The sequence below is a fragment of the Schistocerca nitens genome, chromosome 3, assembly GCF_023898315.1.
Source record: "Schistocerca nitens isolate TAMUIC-IGC-003100 chromosome 3, iqSchNite1.1, whole genome shotgun sequence".
Classification (NCBI taxonomy): domain Eukaryota; kingdom Metazoa; phylum Arthropoda; class Insecta; order Orthoptera; family Acrididae; genus Schistocerca; species Schistocerca nitens.
Window position 1 is genome coordinate 248,040,727 of NC_064616.1, and position 23,727 is coordinate 248,064,453.

Consider the following 23,727-nt stretch of genomic DNA (forward strand, 5'->3'; position numbering starts at 1 on the left):
CACCTTTACTATGAGGGAGCTAGATAATGCTCTCACTTCATCCGTACCCTCCCATCCCTTCGTGGGAACAAACTCTGGGGAATTAAACCACTCCCAACGGTTTGGTCAGCCTCTTCTCGCCTCTCTCGCCACAAGATCAATTTAGTTAGGTTACATACTGGGCACTGTCTTTTTAGCAATCACCATTTGTTAAGTGGTGATCCCCATCACTTTGTGCTCATTCCTTTCAACTTTTGACGGTTCACCATTTACTGACAGAATGACCTTTTATTAACCACTTACATTCTCAGTTATGTTATGCTGCCTGAATTATCGGCCGTTTTAGTGAGCAACTCGTGGGCTGTCGACCTTGTTTTATTTTTTATCTATTGTAGCATTATGGTGAAGGACATTTAATCTTTTGTTCAGGACACTTGTTGTCTCTATGGCGTATTTTATGAACCTTTCTCCAAGTCCCTGTTTTTAGCTGCCTTTCCGTCCATTGATTGGGTTTTAACTTGTATCCATTTTTAACTCCTTTTTTTTGTCTTCATGTTCTACAGTTCTGACATGAGCGCATATGAGCCGAGTTGTTTTTGTGCCCTAAAACAAAACAAAACAAAACAAATAAAACAGTAATATAACTATGCAATAGTGTCATCTTTGTGAACATTGAGGCATTGCAGAAGGTAGTTGGACCTACAGTTGCACTACCATTGTTGAAAAGTGCACATTGGATGTATGCAGAGAGGTATATGTCTAAGATTAACAAGAGCTTTTTAGAACCACACTGATGGAAGCATTGTTAATAATTACGAAAATGTGTCCTGACAATATAACTCTCATGTTGGAAGCTGCATGGTACTAAGTCGCAGAAAGGGGACATTGAGAATGTGAGACAGATCACTGGGAACCATGTTATAAATAAAGTCACATTCTAGAACTGGTACTTTGCACAATGGTACAGGGACGAGGATGATATAAAGATTGGCCATCGTGTTTACTAACTGTACTGAAAATTTGTGAAAGACTTAGATTGCAATAAGTTAACCCACATAATCCATTTCAAAATGAGGCATGGATCCCATTGTCTGTAATTGTATAAAATAAGCAATAGACAATCACATATATGTGGATGTAAGAAGCCAGTACACCAGGACATCGTGTATTACAGTATTCTCTAAATATTACGGACATCAATGCTGTAGATGTGGACATTCAATTTTTTCTAAGAAATCATGATTTCTGGGCAACTATAATTAGCAGTGCCAACCAGATATCCTGAAGGGAACTCCTGTGTTTAGGCACAAAGGGATGCAAGTATCTGTACCGTCAAGCAGGCCTCAGAAATATGTATTTGTTGAAGCTGTTGTAAGCAACAAGGGAACAGGCTGTATAGCTTAATCACTTTCATAAATATAGCAGAGTTGTTTTGATGGTTATAATGAGTACCAGAGTAGAAAGATTTTTGCAGAAGAAACAGAGCTTGAAGAGATGATGGTTGAGAGCTCAGATAGGACACTACTACAGTGGTGAAATATTGTTGCCCGCAACTCTCATGCAGTGTGTTAAAATGATACAAAGTATAATGTTTTATAACAAACCCTTGTCCTTGTTCTGAATGGTTAATGGTAGTTCTGATAGAGGTGATTAAACAGAATGCTACTGTATGAAATAGGAAGAAGTTTTTACTGAACACTATATGTTCCAGTGCAGGGATAATGGCAGTGTATTAGGTTTCTATAATGTCTACTAGATAATGTGACAGTCAGTTATGTATGTTGAGCTTCTTTTTCAGAATTTTAGTATAGCAAGGAATATTCCAAGTACACATTTGGACAGGTCTTATCCACAGACATTTTATCTGATGATACGTGTCTCTGGCATATTTCCCTTCTTGTGATTACTTAATTCCTTCATACACATTTAGCAGTAGTTGGTGCTACAGAATGTTTTTAACAAGTATTGTTACAGTATGAGACAACATTAAATTTCACACAATCAACTTATAATCATCTCAGTAGAAAATACAATGTCCACAGGACATACCAAGAATTCAAGTTTAAACCCACAAGACTTCTTTTCCTCTGGTATTCCAGACATAATATTTAGGGAGCACCTGTAAATTCTAACATAAGTAGATGTTTCACTAAACTCTGACCATTGTCCAGGAAATGCTCTTTTAGTATAGACATTAAAAATTAATTTTTTCTGTGGCAATATGGGTAGAAGACATGCAAATTTCTGTGCACAGTATTGGTGTCTGCTTCACCCACCATACAGGAAACACATTGACATATATGAAAATAGCCATAAAATGAATTATTTTTCTCAATCTGCTGCATACTGTACTTGCTGGTTGTTAGGAGATAACTTTCGTTGTATACTACTACAGCAGCAGCAGTGCAGTATGACTTAATTCCCTTTTCTCTTCCAGGTAAGGATTACTTACAGTAGCTACTAAGTAGTGAGGATATGGTCAGATAAAAAACAATGAAGTTGCTAACTTCCATTGCATATGTTTGGATCTTGCATGTAAATTTGTGGTGCAGTGAGAGTGATTTGCTATCAGATGTTCCATATAAAGTGTATGTCTGGTTATGGATGAGAAATGAAATGAAAGAAAAGGTGATGCTGTAACTTCGGACTGTTTCACTTTAAACTATATACACAGGAATGTTACATGTACTGTCCTCCTTAGATGGATTAAATAAATTGTAGTATATGTTCACTGAACAAGGTGGCGCTGTGGTTAGCACACTGGACTCTCATTCGGGAGGACGACGGTTCAAACATGTGTCCAGCCATCCTAATTTAGATTTTCTGTGATTTCCCTAAATCACTTCAGGCAAATGCCAGGATGCCTCCTTTGAAACAGCACAGTGGACTTACTTCCCCATCCTTTTCTAGTCTGATGGAACCAATGACCTTGCTGTTTGGTCCCCTCTCCCAAACAACCACCAACCATCCTAGTCTATCTTATTATTTTTCTAACTTTATCTGTTATAAGCTGGAGGTTGAAAGTTTGCAGCACAATAGCAGAAATCATCAAAGGCTCACAGTTACTATTTTATGACATGCTCACTGTATTGGACATTTACATTTTCAGATGATTTTCGTATATTTATGTAGTCATACCAGAAATATCTGACCACCATGTGTAGTTGTATCACTTGTCTCATAGAAGGTAGAGCTTGTAGTTAATATGAAACTTCGACTCAGCAGAATACGCTATTATGCAAATCTCATTGCTTTCAAACTTGGTTGGTTGATTGGGTACAGATCATGTTAGTCCTCATAAAAATGCCTTTAAAACTATTTAAGATGCTCTACTTGAAGGAGGAAACATATATAATGTCCACCAACTCAAAGCAATCTGCTAACAGTCTCATTTTGGCCTTCGGACAGAGTTTAACACTCTGGAACATCAGGAGAGGTCCATTGTTGACCTCGCCAAAGAGTTATGCAGTATATTATTTCTCACACTGTGCCTCTGTGCATATTGCTTAAACAAATTTAGGACACTACCTCAGTTGTGTATAAACCAATGTTATTGGTCTAGGATAATGGTATGTGGTTTTGTGGCTTTAAAAATATCTGTATGTCATACTGTAATCTCCTCTCTCCTTCCTAATACCACTTATTGTCTACAATAAGCAAAGTCTTTTATGAAAAATTTGAGAGGAGCGAAGGTTGCAATAAACTTTTTAGTTTACTTAGCTTCTCGTGTAGAGTTAGCCCTAGTTCTTCTTGTCTAGGGGGTCTGATTCTTGAAGCTGAAATTCTCACATTTTAGGTCTTCATGGTTGAATTGATCTAAATAAATTTGAAGGTTGTTGCTGCAGAATTTTTGTTGTTACTTTACTATATTTTGTTGTATTTTAGTATATCACACAGTCTTATGAATTTTCACATTAACAAAGCCGAAATTACATTGTTCGCCCAAAATACAAAAATACATCCGATCACATCAGAGGCATGCTTACTACTCCCTCACTCTGCAGTAATAACAATATTCCAGACGGTTTAAAAGTTTTCTTGACAAATGAATTTCTATTAGTTTCGATTATTATTTCATAAGTGAAACCAGAAATAAACATAGTAAACAGTAATAGATTGTGTAATTAATAATATAAATTTTAAGTGTGCCAAATAATTCATAATTTCAAATGTTTCTTAATTTTTTTTTTTTTAACTGTACATTCAGAGCTAGTACCTACCGAATGTAACATCAAAAACAAAGTACTTAGTTTTCATAAATACTGTGTATAAAATTATATGAAAGTTTTCAGAAAAGTAGCTGAGATAATATTGACCTGTCCAAAATTTGAAAAATAATTCTAGTATCAACAACTACTGTTGAGGAAAAGTAACGCTAGAGGAGGATTACAGTACGATATTTCACTGAAGATTTTTTGAACACTAACATCTATTGCCCTATGCAGAATGTAGCAGTGACTGCGCTAAAATGTGGTTCTGGTTCTTGCAATGATCATATGGGTTTCTTTTCTTCTGAATAGGGGGTTACAAGGACAATTTCACCACTTAATCAAGATGGTGCCTATTGAAAAATTCAGTGACACAACACTAGTAAAAAGTAGGACATTGTTATGCCAATCCAAATATCTTGACACTGTTTCTAGAATTGAGTACATGAAAAGAAGCACACTTTTGTCACTCCCTGGAAAGTTGCTGGCAAACTACATACACCCACCAAGGACTGGAATTTCTTGCACAGTGTAGGAGACATAATAGAAGTAGGCTGCTGTCGAGATGGTCTACCGATTTTGTCGTAAATGTCTTTATTAGGAAAACAGTGGCACCAGAGTCCAACTGCAACTTAATTGTCTTTTTTTACCACTTGCAAATGGACGAAAAGTGTGTTTGCCTGCCAGCGTATTGCAGGGAAAGCTTTCCGCGATGCTGAAGTACTAAGTTCATCTCGTGCCTGAGTGAGTGCCACGGCCTGTACAGTGTACACTTGACGCAAGGCTATGGTCACCGCACACTAACATGACAGTGGCTGACATCTTTGCCTTGCCTACCACGTAGGAACACGACTTGAATGTGACCTTCATGTCCACATTGAAAGCAACTAGTAATACGACAATGACAATTTTTTCGGTCATGCCCTGAAGAACACTGAGAACATGGTTATCTCTCAAGAGTTTTGTAACACACTCCATGTGCTACAAGGCTGTAAGTTTTTACTTCTAACAGTATTACTGTTTCTATTGTTTGAGCTGTATTCTGAACTACTTAAACACTATAACATACATGAGCCTGAGTGTCTAGTTCACTATGAACAAAAGAAATAAATGGAATCTCAAAATCAATCTCTGTTGAGATTCCACTATAAATAGTGCAGTATTTTAAATCAGGGTCAGGCAGGTTTAGAATTGCAGCATGAGTGTGTGCGTCAGATACATTCTGTGTAATGGCATTATGTCACTATAGTTAATTCCGCATGAACATTTAAACTTACAATATCTTGTGAGACCTCCAAGTTCTGCTATCCTCTTAATGACTGACTGAGCAGGTTGTTGATTTGCGGGGGAAAAATTTAAGCCAAGCAGCAGCTACGTGGATTTGACTGTCAAAATATTTATCTAACAGATTCACATTGTTGTCACATGTGACTTTCTAGGAAACAGTTCCTCCATAGAGTTTAATACAGAGGCAATACACTTTGGGACCAACAGTGGACAATAAGCATTGTGCTCTATACCTGTTACTTTGTAGGGAGCGAAGTGTGCCTCTAATTGAACCCTTTAGTGTGACCGTTCTTTGCCTTACTGTGGTACAGGCAAAATTTTAGAGCAGCTACCGGCGACTGTACTGTTTGTTGAGTAGTGACATCAATTGGCTAACAGTGAGCAGCAGGTGTTCTGTCTGCTGTGCCTGAAACAGTGCAATTTTGGTTAGAGATATTTTCTGTGGCAGCCCAGTCATGGTGAAAAATAGGAGACAAATTATATCAACAGAATAAAACAGGAAACAGCAAGAAAACTATGGACAACTTCTGCACAGGCAGATATCTGGTGTGAATAACGAAGCAGTTAAATGCTGATCATCATTGCCATTTGTTTTGACCAGGCTACTGTGGGTTCTTTGATTGCTCTGGGAGAAGGCTCATCGGAATAGAACACGTGAAATGTTAGTTCACTTTATTTCATAAATGAATGAAAGATTTACTTACCTGTGATTTAGTTCTTTGCCAAAGGAGTATTGGGTAATTTACAACTGCCATAGACTAGCAGAGCATTACTTGATGCACTAATTAACAAACTGTTCTCTTGAGGTACAATGTTCAACATTAACACCTATAGATGTTCATTTGAAACTTTAACTGTCATTGTCCTACTTAACAATGTTGACCGGTGTAGCTGAGATCTCGAACTGGGAGTACCTCTTGCATGCTCAGCACTATACGAGGTGCTATCCAAAATTTTCGGGACTGGTGCTACCATTTGTTGAAAACTTTGCCTTTGGACTAATAGTCACAATCACCCTCAAAGTAGTTGCCATCCACATGTACACACTGGTCCCAGTGCTTCTGCCACTGGTCAAACGTTTTCTGGATGTCCTGTTCTTTGAGGGTGTTTATCACCACCAACGATGCTTCTTGAATCCTCTCTAAAGTATCGTTGAATCCTCTCTAAAGTATCGAACCAATGGCCCTTCAACTTGAGTTTCAGTTTTGGGAATAACACAACGTCACAAGGTGCCAAATCTGGCGAGTACAGTGGGTGGGGTACAACCGCCATGTTATTTTTTTGCCAAAAAGGTCCTGGTGAGCAAGGGCGTGTGACAGGGCTCGTTGTCATGATGCAGCAGCCAGTTCCCTTGACGCCAAAGTTCGGGCCATCGTCGCCGCACGTTTTCATGGAGCCATCGCGAAACATCACAGTAGTACGCGGAATTCACTGTTTGGTTGGATGGGACGAATTCTTTGTGCACAATTCCCTAGGTATCAAAGAAAATGATGATCATGCTCTTCACTTTGCTCTTCACCTGTCTCGCTTTTTTGGGTCTTGGAGAGCCCAGGCTCTTCCACTGGGACAATTGTTGCTTTGTCTCTGGGGTCATAATCATAAATCCATTTGAATCATTGCAAGGGTCTCCGTAGCACTTTTCCTGAGATTTGCACAGAATTTGATACACATGCGCTGTTCTGTTCGCGGATCCATTGTAAAATCGCCACACACCAAACACAGAGTATTACAGAAATCACTGTGGACACGCAACACGACCCCCCAGCTGAATGCCACTCCGCACACTGACTCATCAGATATGCAGCTTTCGCCACCTAGCGGTGCAAAGATCTACTACTCCTACTTTCCAGATTGCAGCACCAGTCCCAAAAATTTTGGATTCCATCTCGTACTCACCTCATCATGAGGTGCTGCTGTTGCCGAGAGGGAGGCGTGCTCTTCTGGAGCACCTCCCATATGTTGTTGCTAATGGCTGTGGTATCAATTCGTGTTGCTGACTTTGCTGTGACACTGCTATCTCTGGACAGTACCACACAAGTGGTCGGTTCTGCTTTATCCAGTTCTTCAGCTGATTTTTTTCCCCTTTACTTGATTTAAATCCAAAGTACTTTTATGGAGTTTGTACTGATTCTAGTGAATATCTAGCACATTACAGAGAGAACAATGATTTCTCTATAGTTACTGTCTTGTCTGTCTCTCCTTTTCTAGGATGATGTATATTAACAGCATTGTTCCACATTTGGGAAATTGTCTTCTTTCGCAAACATTCTTTAAATAAGAAACTTCCTGGCAGATTAAAACTGTGTGCCGGACTGAGACTTGAACTCGGGGACCTTTGCTTTTTGCGGGCAAGTGCTCTACCAACCGAGCTACCCAAGCACGACTCACACCCCGTCCTCACAGCCTTAATTCCGCCAGTAACTCGTCTCCTTCCTTCCAAACTTCACAGAAGCTCTCATTCTAGAAACATCCCCCAGGCTGTGGCTAAGCCATGTCTCCACAATATCCATTCTTCCAAGAGTGCTAGTTCTGCAAGGTTCGCAGGAGAGCTTCTGTGAAGTTTGGAAGGTAGGAGACGAGCCACTGGCGGAATTAAGACTGTGGGGACGGGGTGTGAGTCATGCTTGGGTAGGTCAGTGGTAGAGCACTAGCCCACGAAAGGCAAAGGTCGCAAGTTCGAGTCTCGGTCCGGCACACAGTTTTAATCTGCCAGGAAGTTTCATATCAGCACACACTCCGCTGTAGAGTGAAAATTTCATTCTATTCTTTAAATAATTTTACAACTTTCTTTTCTTCTATTTTTCCTCCAACTTTAAACATTTCTTGTGAAACACAGTTACCTCCCAGTGTGTTTCTTGCCTTCACAACACAAATAGCTTTATAGGCCTCACATGTAACTACTTCAGGAATGTTATTATTCTCATTAATAACTATTTGATTTTCTAACAATGTGCAACTTACTGTAAACATGACATGTCAAGTTGCAGGCAGGCACAATTAAGAAACTTACACATAAGCTTTCGGCCACAGCCTTCATCAGTTCCCCAGGTGGCCACCTGTATGGGAGTTGTTATGAATCACAGTGACTACCTGGTGTAAGGCCATTGCCAATTCTCTGATTCCGCCACCCATAAACTCTGCCAGATCGATACCATCCCAGAAATCCAACACAACCTCCAGTCCCTGCTTAAAGCCCTAGGCCGTTCCCATAACCTCTCCCCTGAATCTATTTTCGTCCTCACCCCTCTGACACCCCAAAACCACCTTCTACGTGCTCCCCAATATCCACGAATTCCACAATCCTGAATTCCTCTTTGCATTTAGTTATTGTGTCCCAACAGAAATAATTTTGGCCCTCATTGACCAACACCTCCAATCAGTTGTCCATAATCTAGTCTCCTACATCAAAGATAATGACCACTTCCTTCACCAACTCTCCACCATCCCCCTCTGTTTACCTTGTGGATCCCTCACCATCACTGCTGATGTCATGTGCCTATATACAAACACCCCTCGCATCCATGGTCTTACTGCTATTGAACACTACGTTTTTTCAACATCCTTCGGACTCCAAACTCCCAACCTCGTTCCTCCTACACCTTACTAACTTTATCCTGTCTCCATAACTACCTCTCCCTTGAAGAGAAGGCATACAAACAAACCTGTGGCACAGCCATGGGCACCCACATGGCACTGCCCTCTGCCAACCTGTTTATGGACCATCTGGAGGAAACTAGTCTGGTTCAGGTTCTTGATGATATCTTCATTATTATCTTCATGATCTTGACTGAGGTCCAAGACACACTATCTCATTTCTTCAAACCTCAAAACGTCTCCCTTCCGCTACACCTGGTTCACCTCAATCCAGCATGTCACCTTCCTAGACATTGACCATCTCCTCATGGCTCCACCCACACCTCTGCCAACAGTGAACCCCACCTGCAGTGACAAGAACTCCCTCACCCAGTGTCTCATCAAGGCCTTCACAGACAGGCACTATCCTCCAAACATAATTCACAAACAGATCTCCCATGCCATTTCCTCTCCTACCCCCTGCCCCCCCCCTCCAAGAACCAGCCACGAAGGAGTGCCCTGTTCATCATCCAATACCACCCTGGACTGAAACAGAGCTATGATTACATATTATCGTGCCCTGAAATGAGGGACATCGTACCCAAGATCTTCCCATCTCTCCTAAAGTGGTGTTCTGTTGCCTTCCCAATCTTCACAACATCCTAATCCATCCCTATGCCATTCCCAGCCCCAACCCCTAAGCCACAAGGATCATATCCCTGTGGATGTCCCAAATGCAAGACCTATTCAGTTCACCCACCCAGTGCTTCCTATTCCAGTCCTGTCGCAGGTTTATCCTGCCCCATCAGGGGCTGGGCTGCCTGTGTAAACAACAGTGTCATTTAGCAGATCTGGTGCAGTCATTGCACATTTTTTAAATATTGTTATGACTTCCATCCAGTTGTCTGCAAGGATGAAAGGCCACCACCAAGCTGGGGCCAAGAGCAGAGTAGACCAACCTGTGGCAAAACATGCACCCAAACAGTGATTTCAGTGGCAGCTTCACTGCCCAATCTGAACTACACAGATGGGAGTTATCCGTAGAACACATCCTCTGCTCCTGTAATTATCCCGGCCTCAACCTACAGCAACATACTGTGTCCCCACACCTGTCGTATCACCTCCTCCCCATTCTCATCTCCCACTCTCTTTGTTTGCCACTCTCTGCCAACACACCCACCCATGTATCCGCACTCCTCTCCTTTTTCGCTCCATTTTCCCCACCTTCCTGCCCCACAACATCCTGATGCTGCTCCTGTTACCTTTCTAGTCTCAGCACACTTTGCCAGACAGCACTCCTCGCTCCCCCCATCCCTCACCCCCTACCTGTACATTCCTATCCCTTGCCCTTCCTTTCCCCCTCCATATTACTGCTCCCATCCCATGTGATGCATTCTGGCCTGAGCTGCCGAAAGCTTATGGTGTGTTTTGTGTGTCTGTCTGCAGCTTAATGTATCTCCTTTACAGTAAATAGAAATCTGTTTTTTCGTACATTGTTGATATTCCATTTTCTATTTGTTGTTTTTTGATTGTGTTCAAGGCATATATGTGGTTCCTCTTGGCAAATTTTACACATGTAAGTGTTCCACCATTCATAATAATATATCCAGCTTCACCACTGAAAATTCGTTCTTTAGGTGGTGTTTTTTTTTCTCCATAAAACACGTCTTTTTTTTCCTGTCTGAGATTCATTCAGGAACAGCAATACAGTTTTTAATTTTATTGTTTGAAATAAAGACTACACTTAAAATTTCCTCACTGCTCTATTCCTTGATAGTAAAATAAGAGGTTCATTCAATAAGTAATTCAACACATCTTTCTTTCATAAGTAGCTTGGTTTTATTCAGGATTCCAGTACAACATATTCTTCCCCACTCTTTTCGCTACAAAACCCTAGTTTTCAATGAAATCTCCATGCAATGCGATGGCCTTATGCCATCTTACTGGAAGGGTCTGTATGCCTGTATTGTACAACTCTACTAGTTGACGTCAGAGCCAGCATCTTGCTGTATAAATAACTGCCCCATCATCCACATATTGCTTCCCATGCAGTGCATCCTTCATTAGCCCTTGCATTGCATGGATAAATAGTGGTTTGTTTGCGTTTATGTGGCAATGAACACATTGCAGTCGTTACTTCAGTTTCCTGAGATTAGCTTAATACACTTCAGAATTGACCATTGCAGCACGAGGCAGGACATCAATCAGAATAATCTCGTCACGAGTCCCAGAAGACTGTTACCATGACTTAACCAGCTGTGGGTGTGGCTCTGAACTTTTATGCCAGAGGAGAGGTGGTGTAGCAACACACCATCCATGGTTTGCTGTTTTGTTTCCAGTTCGAAGTAATGAGAACCCATGTTTCATCGCCTATGACAGTGTGTGACAAAACATTTTCATGATCAGCCCCATAATGTGCAAGCAGTTCCACACAGATGGTCTGTGGTTGCTCTTTATGTATGGTCTTCTGTTACACGCCAAGGAATGCAGCGGGCACACACCTCTGAACACCACACCTGGTGGATGAGTGCGACAGCAATACCAATATAGATATCAAGTTGAGCAGTGAGGTGTGCGATTGTGATCCATTGATCACCTCAAATGAGAGTGTCCACATATTCCGGCATTGCTAGAGTTACAGCTGTGTGCAGCTGGCTCGACTCGGGGAGGTGGACAGGTTTGTGCACCTTGTTGCTATGAAGACAGACACCTTGCCCAATGAATCACCGTGCTTTTGTTCACTACCAGGTCCTATGGTTTGCCGCCAAAAGAAACTCAATGGTAGCTTTCTGTTGGAATGCATCTCCGTTATAGATGCCATTTTGAAGGCACTATAGGGGCCAAAAGCAGGAATCTTCCATGATGGTCCACAGCAAATTCTGCATTTTTTCAATTGATATTGACTAAAAATAAAAGTGTTGCATTACTTATTGAACACCTCTCATATGTGACACGATTTTAAGTCTAATTGATCTTTGTTTTTTGCCATACTTTTGATAATCAGTTTTTTTCATCTAATTCCTCTTTGAACTCCACTACCTTATTTTGTAAAGCCTTATTGTTACTTTATTTAGGAAGCACCTGTAAACTTTAACATAAGTAGATGTTTCACTAAACTTTGCCATTGTCTAGCAAATCCAATTTTGGCATAAACCATGAAACGTTTATTGTCCCTAAATACAAGTTGTAGAAGCAAGTGGATATCTAAGGTCCCTATTGTTTTCATTTTAACAAAATGTAGTGTAACAAAGTGTTAAGTGCAGAAATAGTAGGATGTGGCCAATGACCAAAGCCAGGGTATTTGTGCTCTTAGTTCACTGCTTCCAGTGTTCTTTTGCATGGATTGGAATGTTAACATCCAAAAATCTTGTCTGTGATAGTGGGACCTGTGACAACCTTGTCCATGCGAGACTAAGATGGTGTAGCCTGAAGGTATTTGGCAAGACATTGAACAGTGCCATCTGTTTTGACACTGCAGTCGTAGGCCAGAACTGAGATCCTTTGAAGCTCAGTGCCTGGGATGAATACAACTAGTTCACGGGCTGGTAACCTGCTGCCAAAGCCCTGAAGTCTCCAGTTAGTGTCATCATTTAGCAGATAGGCAGTCCTTGTATGGCTTGTTACACATTCAAATCTACTCTGGGGAGTTACAAACTCGCCATGCTGATGACAACTTGAGTGGATAAGCAGTCCATATATATTTGTTCCTCACGTCTGTCATGATGGTTACCATATGTATATTAGCAGCTTCACAGTGTAGACATCTTGATCGGACATAGGAGTCTACTCTTCTTGGTTCTCTTAATCCTCACTGCAACATTAACTAGAACATTCATTATGTGTAAACTTTCTTTGTTTCCTTATATGCACAAAAATTATTCTTTTTTGTGAGTTTATTCTGACAGTATTATTCCTGTTTGAAATTCTGAAGTTGAGCTTGCGTCTACCACTTTCCATCTGCTTCTGGCTTACTCTTCACCTTTATTAGTTTGCCTAAAATGCATGTTACCCAACGAAAGTTCCTGTGTGGTCCTGCCCACTCGTTACTTATAGGGTACCTAAGGGATGCTGTGTTCTCGGAATGCTATACAACAATTCAAGCAAATAACATTAGTAATTTATTACAAATAAGAAGACCAACAATACTTAACTGGGAATTTACAGTGGTGTCCCAAGTGATGCGTGACATGCAACATAAATCAGAGTCCTTTGTTATATACAATGTTCATGCAAGCTTGACACACAGTTTGTGTATCACTAATGACTGCTATCATAGTGTTCTCTGCTAGGCCTGTCCGAATACTGAGCAGCCGAGGCAGGCAGGAACGGCGCTTATATTCTCCTCTTGTAGAGGCCGCTCCTGTCGTGGTGTGGTCCTAATCAGTGCACAGTTTGCCAATATCCTTTCGCCACCATCTCTTCTCCTGCATTCTTCATATTCGTTCCGGTGCTTGTGGCTACGGCAGAGCAGTTCCATTCACTGTTTCTGAGAAAAAGTGTAGTTGAGGAAAGTCTGAGGCATCCCATATGGTTTGCGACATTGACAAATTTATTCATGTGTAGCTAAAAGTAACGGTGACTGCAGGTGTACTTTTTCCAGATCTGTAATGAAGACTCTTGCCATGCAGCAATAAATACCACTGTATTATTTTATTCATGGCTGTAATTTTCAGCAACTTTAGTATTTATTAAGAAAATTCAGTCTTCAGTTTTAAATAAAAATATATTACCAAATGATGACTGAATTTTATTCTGAGCAGTTTTGTACCATTCCCTTTGTGGACCATAGTGTGTTAAAGAATTGAGGTATAAAATATATGTTAGCTGCATAATTTTGTCACTGAAGATGGCAATTTTACTTGGTATAAACATTGTAGATATTGTCATAGAAACTCCACAATGTACCTATTTACCCAAATCTAAGCCACACCCGAAAAATGAGACTCAAAATTCAAGACGGACAAGTTACTTCATTCGAACATGAGACACAAATTAGATAGATATCGCTACAGTAGTAGCGCTCAAGTCATAAGCTTACTAGAGCTTAAGCAAGATTATTTTGTAGATTAATTTACTCTTTCAAACATTTAAAACCACATAACTTTTTGCACAGAATTTATAATCTTAGAAGATTTAAAAATCAATACTAGAAGTCAGTTGTGATGCTTCTTTCCGACTGTATCACTATCCTGCATAAGAACAATACAAATGTAAGCATTACATGTTATGTATATTCTTTCGTATTTGCTGTTGTCTCAGTCAAGTTTGATAGGCAGACAGAATTTAAATGAGGTAACAGCTAACATGGAAGAATACATGATGTAACATTTATATTCTTCTTAACCTTGTGGTGAAGATTCATAGGAACCATCTCTTATAGGGTAGGAAAACATCCAAGACACAGCTTCTACCATATTGATGTACACACAGGAATTTTTGTAGTAGACTTCAAATGTATGACTAGCAACACTTAATGAATGAAAATAACTTTGAAATTAAAAGTAGAAACATAAAAGAAAATTTTATTAAATTCATTGTACAAATTTTACAAAAATGTTTGAAATATCAACTGGATAATTCTGAATCACTATCACTCAATTCCTTGTTGCTCAGTTCTTCATACAGAAAATCATCCTCCATACCATCTAATACATTGGATATCAAACGTGTCTGATTTGACATGCTTCATCAGTCCATTGACAAAGTTGCGCATTTTACATATGCTGTTGGTGTCAGTTGTCTGTCATTTTTCGAGAGCCAGTCCATGTACATATGTTTAAGCTTCTCCTAAAATGGTTTATTCAAATAGATGTCAAGTGGTTGCAGAATTGACATCATCCTGCCTGAAATTACTGGCAGTTCTGGTTTGCTGTCTAATCATTTTCGTTGTACTGCAGGTATTGTATGGCCTGCATATGCATCTAACACCAGCAGACGGTGTAAACCAAGCATTGCACCAGGACGACGATTCCATACAAGCTTGTTCCATGCCAGCATAATACCCTCCAAAAACCACCCACATTAGTTTGTTTATACAATTGCAATATTTGTCAACACTTCCAATTTCAGTAAAGTCTTCATTTGAAAACTACAAATGGGGGTAATTTATGCCCATCTACTGTGCAAGTAAGCATGATGGACGTCTTCTGTTTCTCACCCCCTGATATAAAAATACTTATAGCTTTCTTTCTTCTGGAGTCGACTGTATAATTCGATGGTGTGTCAAAATAGTTGGGAGTTTGGTCAGCATTTCTTATCAGGCCAAGAAGGTACTGGTTTTCAGTGTGCCCACCTGATTATGACGCACTGAAATTCCACAAGTTTTTCTTCATAATTTTAGGCAGCTTCTCTACAACTAAAGTTTACTTCCAAAGTGAAAAATCCCAGTGCTCCATAAAAAGACCAATTCAGTTGTGGCTAGCCTTAAAATTTTTGATTTTTTGCACTTGAGCAGTTTCATGTGCCTTAATTTTTAAAATTTCAGTGTTAATTTCTGCCACTGTTCCACAACAAACTCATTTGAAATTGCTTCAAGAGATGATGCTGGCCACATTTTCGCCCACTATAGGCCTTCCTGATAGTGGAACATTAAAATAATTTGTCTCTTTGCAGTTGCCATGTTCTGATGTTACACTCATCAATCCCATATTGCAGCATGATTAGAACTTCTTTTGGCAAAAGAAATAACTTCCTTCTTCAAGTTGGTGCTATAATGAATGCGCTTCATTATGGTTCACTAACACAAGCACTTCACAATCTTCAATGAAACAATATGGGAAATCAGAATGAGCCACAGCTTACGTGCAACAATTATAAGCGTTATTTATTGTTGGTATTTGTGTGAAGAAATTTGTTATTTTTGCTATAAATATTCAAAAGGCTGCTACATTCAAAGATGAACGATACTGACTTTCTTTTTCCTACGTTGGATGATAAATTAAAATTCAGTGGTTGGTGGGGGGGGGGGGGGAGGGGGGGGCGGGCGTAGACTCGTCTTCTACCATTCTACTGCCCTCGCCTCCCCGCCACCCACCCACCCACACACATACACACACTTTTTTTTCCCTTCTAATCTTTTACGGCTGCTAGTGCCATTGTTCAGAATTTCCATTTGCTGTCACTCGATTCTAAGCTCCAGGCGGTTTTTTGGATACAAAAATAAATAAATAAATAAATAAAATTTGGCTTGGATTTGGGTATACATGGTAGTTCAGTGTACTGCATTTGCTCTCGAAGAGACACTGTCTCAGTGATGACATTCTCCAAGCCTTTTTGAAGGTCACAAGGCTGTTTGTTGAAATCTAGTAACTAATATCCACAAAACATACTCTACAGTTCTCTCTGTTGATACATGTGAGTTGGGATTAACAATAATATTAAGTTGCTGCGTAAGTTCATAGCATTTTTCTATTAGTTTAATAAATGAAATGATATATGTAACACAGACTTGAATGTTCAGTAGTACGTTCTCCTTCACTATTTAAAACAGCTTGCCAATGCAGGGGTATGTTTTTGATTTTGCAACTAAAAATCACATGGTTTTCAAGTGAAGAACTCATTAAGCATTTTCATCCGGAATGGAAGTTTCTTGAAGGTTGTTCAAAACTCAACTCTTGTATTGTTGTCTCCCCCCCCCCCCCCCCCCAGTGTAGCTCCATGTGGGAGGGCATTATCATGGAGTAGCATCAATTCACACACAGTCTTCCTGGTTGTCGTTCTTGAATTGCGTCCGCGAGGCATATCAGTTGTTGACAGTAGAGGTCAGCAGTGATGGTTACACCTTGAGGAAGCAATTCGTAGTATATCACACCATCTCGGTTCCACCAGATGCATAACATTATCTTTTGTGGATGCGCACTGGTCCTTGTAGGGGGAGTTACTCCCTTGTTCGGGCTCGGTTATTCCATTCTTTTCCTTATATTAGCATAAAGACACCATTTCTCATCACCAATAAAGATACAGGATAGGAATGGTCAGTGTTGTTCATGAGCCAAATGATGGCAAGCAAGGAGAGATGCACACCTGGCCAGCCACTGATTTTTGCGATTTTGGCGTAGAGCATATGGTAGCCAGACACTTTATTTTTGAACCTTCCCCATTGCAAGCAAATGTCACACGATGGTGGAATGATCACAGGTCATCACATTTGCCAGTTCTTGAGTGCACTGACGTGAATCATTGTGGATTAATGTGTTTACACAATCTTCATCAAGCACTGAATCTCTTCCTGAACGTGGAGAGTAACTATTGTCAAAAGATCCTCCTTAAGACGAGAAAACCATTTCCTTGCCATACTGTGTCCAATGGCATGATCCCCATACACAGCACAGACGTTTCTTGCTGCGTTTGCTGCTTTCACCCCTTTATTGAATTCAAACAGCAGAATATGTTGGAAATGTTCTGATTTCTCCACTTGGCACTCCATTTTCTAGTGTCCACAACGCTAATCACTATTTCAAAATGACAGTCAATAAATAAACCCATAGCAACCAGAATACCAACATGCAAAACAAAAATTCTACGAAATGCAGAAAGTACATGTTCTACCTTTGTGTTACCTTAAATTGAAAGTTGCAAATGTTTGTCGGTAAGAGTATAGTGGACCGTAAAAAGTTCTGATCCTTGCTTGAGTAGATGAGATATGTTCTAGCCATGTATTGTACTAATTAATGTACTGACCGCCATTGGGCTTAGAATATGAAAGAGCTATCTTAAGAAGTTGTATATAAAAAGAAAATTAGTTGTCTTCTCTGTCGGAATTACTCTTCCTACATGCTTGAATGTGCTTTCTGCAGTGTGTGGCAGCATGTTGATTGCATGGGAATTGACAGAACAAATATACCAGAAGAATATCTGTGTGAAAAGTGTCAACCACGAAGGGTTGATCGCCATAGAGCTCGGGCTTTGCAGCTACGTAAAAGGGAAGAGTTACTGAACAGTAGCACTTCTGGTGATTCGTCAACTGAAACTACGTCGGATGGTGATGGTGATGGTGCTGGTGAAGATGATAATGACAATGATGATGATGACGATGATGGACGTAGTGGTGTTGGCGGTGGCAGCAGTAATGATAATGCCATCAGTAATGATGGTGAGTTTCAGCATTATTATTATTATTATTATTATTATTATTATTACTACTACTACTACTACAACACTTACTGAACAGTAGTACTTCTGGTGATTCGTCAACTGAAATTACGTCGGATGACGTGAGTTTTTGAGCAACACACTCCCGTGCGGAAATAGGTAGGAACCCTCACTAGCAATAATTATCTCAGAAACAGGAATAGTACGGTAAGCTAAGATTTCCCGAGTTTCAAAGGATTCCAAACCAGCTCTTCCTGTATTGTTGCAAGCAACGAAAGCTACAGTTAACCATCCGTTACCCAAACTGGAGGAAGAAGAAACTTTCATTAAGGAGTGTGTTGCTCCAAAACTCACTTCCGGTGCGATTGCGTAAGCTGATAAGAGTCCACATCCGCTGCGTGCGCCAGGACTGATGCTATAAATAGCACACTGTTCTGTCTAGCGCATTCACTTGGTTTGAGTGAATAGCCACTGAGGCTATGCTTTTTACAATGATGCGCAAACGTTGTTTTCGTCGCTGCCGGCGAATGCTGGTTTACAAATCACTTGTCAATGTGGACGGCACTCTTGGTGCTTCAACATCTTCTGCGAAGGGTAAAAAGAACGAAACAAGAGTAGTAGGTAAAACTACTGAATTTGTTCTTATTAATGGACCTACTTTATTTTGTGGTGTGAGGTTAAATTTTTCCTTAATGAAAGTTTCTTCTTCCTCCAGTTTGGGTAACGGATGGTTAACAGTAGCTTTCGTTGCTTGCAACAATGCAGGAAGAGCCGGTTTGGAATCCTTTGAAACTCGGGAAATCTTAGCTTATCGTACTATACCTGTTTCTGAGATTATTATTGCTAGTGAGGGTTCCTACCTTTTACCTCACGGGAGTTTGTCTTTGTCTTGTCGTAGACGTTGTAAGATAAATTCTGATTCTAGCGTTCAGTAGTAGTTGTAGTTGTTGTTGTTCATAATATGTCATAGCCTGAATATGTACTTCACAGTTGCAACAGTGTTACTGGTGCACATAATTATCTTAAAATTATGGATGAAGTTACTTACATGCTTCATATACTGTTTTAATAAAGATCTTACTTGGTTGACAATTTGAACCTAAGTATTTAGAAATAGTGTATTTTTTGCTGTGTGGTACCAAGCCATTAAAATTTCAGAATATTGTAGCTGTACAGCAATAAAAAAGACATACGTCATGATCAAACAATAAAGTGATTGGCAGTCAAGCCTGGGATGGGGGATGTTGTCGATTCTTGGTTGTCTGCACGTGCAATATGACTGCCACAGGAGCAGCTGTGCATTTCTTCTTTGTATACATTCATACGCTGCCCGTTAAAATGCAGTGTTGGGTTATTTAGCATAGTACTAATAGTGTTAACGCTTATCTGTGCATTGTCTCAACTGGTTTAGGACATCCTGTGGCATGAAATAAACACGCTGCATAGAGAAACAATGCGTACAACAAAAAATGTATAACATGTAATTTATTCACATTTGCAAAAATATGTACAGCCATCAGCTGTATAATGAGATGACGACAATGAAAATTTGTGTCGGATTGGGACTAGAACCTAGATTTCCCGCACATCTCAAGCAGTCACCTTACCATTAGGATATCCGTACAAGATTCATGGCCAGACCCAAACTTCCATGTCATCAACCATGTGTGTACTCCTGCACTCACACATTTCATTGTGTATATTCCTGTACAGGCAAGACATTTTTAACTGAAAGTCTATTGCCTGGTGTCAGCAGATAAATATGATGATGCAGTGCCTGCGCTATTCAGAAGTATGATGCGAAGTTCCATCAGGCGTCCATACACGTCCAAAGGAACTTAACATCATACTTCTGAATAACACAGGTACTGCAATGTATCATAAATGTATCACAGTTGTTACACTACCAGCATTAATCCTCGACTGCAGGCAAATGGAACCTGAGAGAACACTATGATATGACAACATTGAACACAACAGAAGTCTTGACCAACATCTTTATCTGATTAGGTGTTGCTATGCTAGCTCTCCTGTAAACAGCTAGCTGTCAATCACTTTGTTATCATGATCCATGTATAGAAACTTATTATTTATATAATGTTTGTTGGTGAGAAGCAAAAGATACAATCCAGGAAACATATCTTTTGTGTTAATTCAACACATTTGAATAATGTTTGAAAAAATTTGTTCAGATCTGATGCAATGCAAATACAGAAAAATACTACTATAATGACATTGCGGTTCCTCATAACTTAGAATAGTTCATGAAGAGTTAATGAGTTTTCATAGTATTCTTTATATTGTATCATGTTTGGTGGAATAGGCATGTGGAATATCTCTCTCTCTCTCTCCCCTCCCCCTCCCCCTTCCCCTCCCCCTCTCGCCCTCCCCCTCCTCCCTTGTCTCCTCCTCCCCCTCCTCCCTTGTCTCCTCCTCCTCCTCCTCCCCCCTTTCCACTCTCCCTCTTTCCCTCCTCCTCCTCCTCCTCCTCCTCCTCCTCCTCCTACCCCCTCTCCCTTTCCCTACCCCTCCTGCACCCTCTTGCTCTTATTTCTTGTAATTGTTTCAGAGGAATCCTTTATATCTGATGAGGAAACATTCAGTGGCAGTTGTTTAAAAGTAACTTGAAGGTTATTTGACATATTGGTGTTTTTGTGATGACATTCTTCAATAAATTCTTCATGAAGCTCATGCCGCATTAGATTTGTTAGTCCTGAGCTTTCAATTACTTCCTCCATCATCACTATGAGATTACATTTCAGTAGTCTGTTAGGTATTTTAGTTGGTTGAATTATGGCATGAAGACATCACAAAGTTAAGGACCTCTCACATACTGCCAGAGATAATGATGATGTCTATAACTGAAGAACATTGGTAGCGATTCTGATTTTGTTAGATGATGACAGACTAATTGATTTCTCTTGTTGGCGTTCAGCATCAACCACCTGTTTCCATGCATCACAAATAGTGTAGCCACTGCCCCTTTTAAAGTTGTCACACATTCTGATTTCAACAGATTATTTTATGACAGAATGCCAGTAGGTAGATGCGTGGGATAGTATTTTCATTTTATCAAAGATAATCGTATGTCTGTTCATGAGACTGTGTTAGACAGTACCAGATTTGTTGAAATCGCAATACTTAATATGGCATTGGTTCTCCGTGTAGCATACTGAAATTGTTCTTATTGTCTGACCAGTGTAACTGCTGCCACATTCACAAGATACATTAAAAACTCCAAGAACACAAAGACAAGCGATGTCTTTTGCTGGATGCAACATTTCTTCAGTTTTCTTGGCGGCAGTTTTCTTGGCGGGTTGGAAAATGGACTGAATACCATATATGCCCGGTACTCAGCCTATTTTATTTGTTATAACTCCAAAGAAAGGAAGGAGTGCTATGAGCTGAGCATCTTCTCATGATTATTTCTGTGATTTTGTTTCTTATAGGCGGCTAACTTAATGTCTCGATCAGTATGGTGGTCCCCCCTGCGGGTTCGGGGTTTAGAATAGGCCCGCGGTATTCCTGCCTGTCGTAAGAGGTGACTAAAAGGAGTCTCAACTGTTTCGGCCTTATGTGATGGTCCCCTCTCGGGTTTGACCTCCATCTTTCTAAATTATTCCGAAGAGCGAGCCAATTGGGGAAGGGCGCCTTACATGGTGCACTGTATCCATCGTGCAATTAGACCTTTAGCCGGCTTTTTCGTCGTTGCAATGGTGTCCCGCTCGTTTTCGATCTCTTGAGCGATTACCACGCTGCACTCTGCAGTGTTTCTTTTAACTGCGACGACGACCTTGGACAGTTTTGCACCTAAGATCCAGCACGGTAGCCAGTCCGTTGTGGTGGGGCCGCCATGTACCCTCTTGGTTGTAGCCCCCTGACAACACAGGGATCGCTCTACTGATGCCTGCGCCGTTAACTCCCCACGTATGCCAAGGAGTAGATGCCCATCTCCTTGGGGCATCAGGACTCCCGGCAATGGCCGTCCTGCCAGGTGGCTATTGCTGCGGCTGGGTGGCGCCCGTGGGGAGGGCCCTTGGTCGGAGTAGGTGGCATCAGGGCGGATGACCCGCAATGAAGCGTGGTACATCGTCTCTCGCTGGTGGGCCTCCACCAGCAGTCTCTAAGCGATCGAGGTCTAACCTCAACGGGAAGAAATTTGATCCGAGATCGTTTCCCTCCCTCGCTACTCCATGGGAGGAACGTCTTGCTACAACAGGCAGTGGAGAATATTCACCCCGGTACCTCGTGTGTACGCGGGTTGATGGAGAATCTTTTATGTCGACAAAGCCACAGTTTTTTGTGGAGCATTTAGAGGACAAGTTCGGAGAGGTGGAGGGCTTGTCCAAGATGCGCTCTGGTTCTGTGCTCATCAAAACGGCATCCTCTGCCCAGTCACGGAGGTTGCTCAGTTGTGATAAGTTGGGGGATGTTTCCGTTAGCATCACGCCGCATAAGAGTCTCAACATGGTCCAGGGTATTATATTCCACAGGGATCTTCTTCTGCAGTCCGACGATGAATTGCGCGCCAACCTCGAACGACGAGGTGTTCACTTCGTCCGGCGCGTCCATCGGGGTCCGAGGGATAATCAGGTAGCCACCGGTGCCTTCATCTTGGCCTTCGAAGGTGATGTATTACCCGAAAAGGTCAAGGTGATGGTTTACCGTTGTGATGTGAAGCCATATATCCCTCCTCCAATGCGGTGTTTTAAATGCTGGAAGTTCGGGCACATGTCATCTCGCTGTGCTTCCAGCGTCTTGTGTCGGGATTGTGGACGTCCTTCTCATCCCGATACTCCATGTGCCCCGCCTCCTATCTGTGTTAACTGCGGAGAACACCATTCCCCCTGCTCGCCGGACTGTAGGATATTGCAGAAAGAAAGGAAGATAATGGAATATAAGACCCTGGACCGCCTGACCTACCCCGAGGCTAGACGGAAATATGAGAGGCTCCATCCTGTGGCAATGATGTCCACCTACGCCGCTGCTGCAACGAAGGTTCTCCCGTCATCACGAATCGGCTCTAAGATCGGTCAGCATCCACCAGCCCCCTTGCTTGTGGGGGGCACTTCACAACCTGTTGCTCCTGCTCCATCTACTTCGGGAGCAACACCCCCCCACCGATCGGGGACTTCAGTTCCCCCTTCCCAGCCGGAGAAGCGTCCGCCTTCTTCGGCTACTCTCGCAAGGAAGGCGTCTCTTGGGGACCTCCCTTCGCAAGTTCCGACCGGCGGCACAGCAGACACCGGCAAGAGTCTCAAACAACCACCAGTCCCTGGTCGTAGGGCCTCCCGGTCGTCCTCCGTCCCTGAGGCTGACCCTGTGAAGCCCTCTAAGTCCTCCAAGCCTGAACCACCGAAGGCACAATGGGAGAAACAGAAACAGAACCAGAAGAAAGTCCCCAAGAATACCAACATTGCGGTGGCACCCGTCCCACCGCTTACTACCAGCTCCGCCTCGGAGGACGAGGTGGAGATTCTGGCGTCCGCTGCGGACATGGATCTCGCCAGTCCCTCGGACGCAATAGATGGCTGTTGTACAGGTGGTGACTCAGTAGCAGCAGGGGCCCCGGAGGCGTAATCTGCCTCCC

The 23,727-nt window shown here is 41.5% G+C and overlaps 1 protein-coding gene across 1 annotated transcript in view; it reads left to right on the forward strand.

Moving 5' to 3' along the window:
* LOC126248208 (uncharacterized) overlaps window positions 1-23,727 on the forward strand; it is a 341,739-nt gene that overhangs the window by 189,014 nt on the left and 128,998 nt on the right. Inside the window, exon 8 of the mRNA XM_049949021.1 lies at window positions 17,843-18,138. Within this exon, the coding sequence (XP_049804978.1) occupies window positions 17,843-18,138 (296 nt within the window). The remainder of the gene's footprint in view (window positions 1-17,842; window positions 18,139-23,727) is intronic.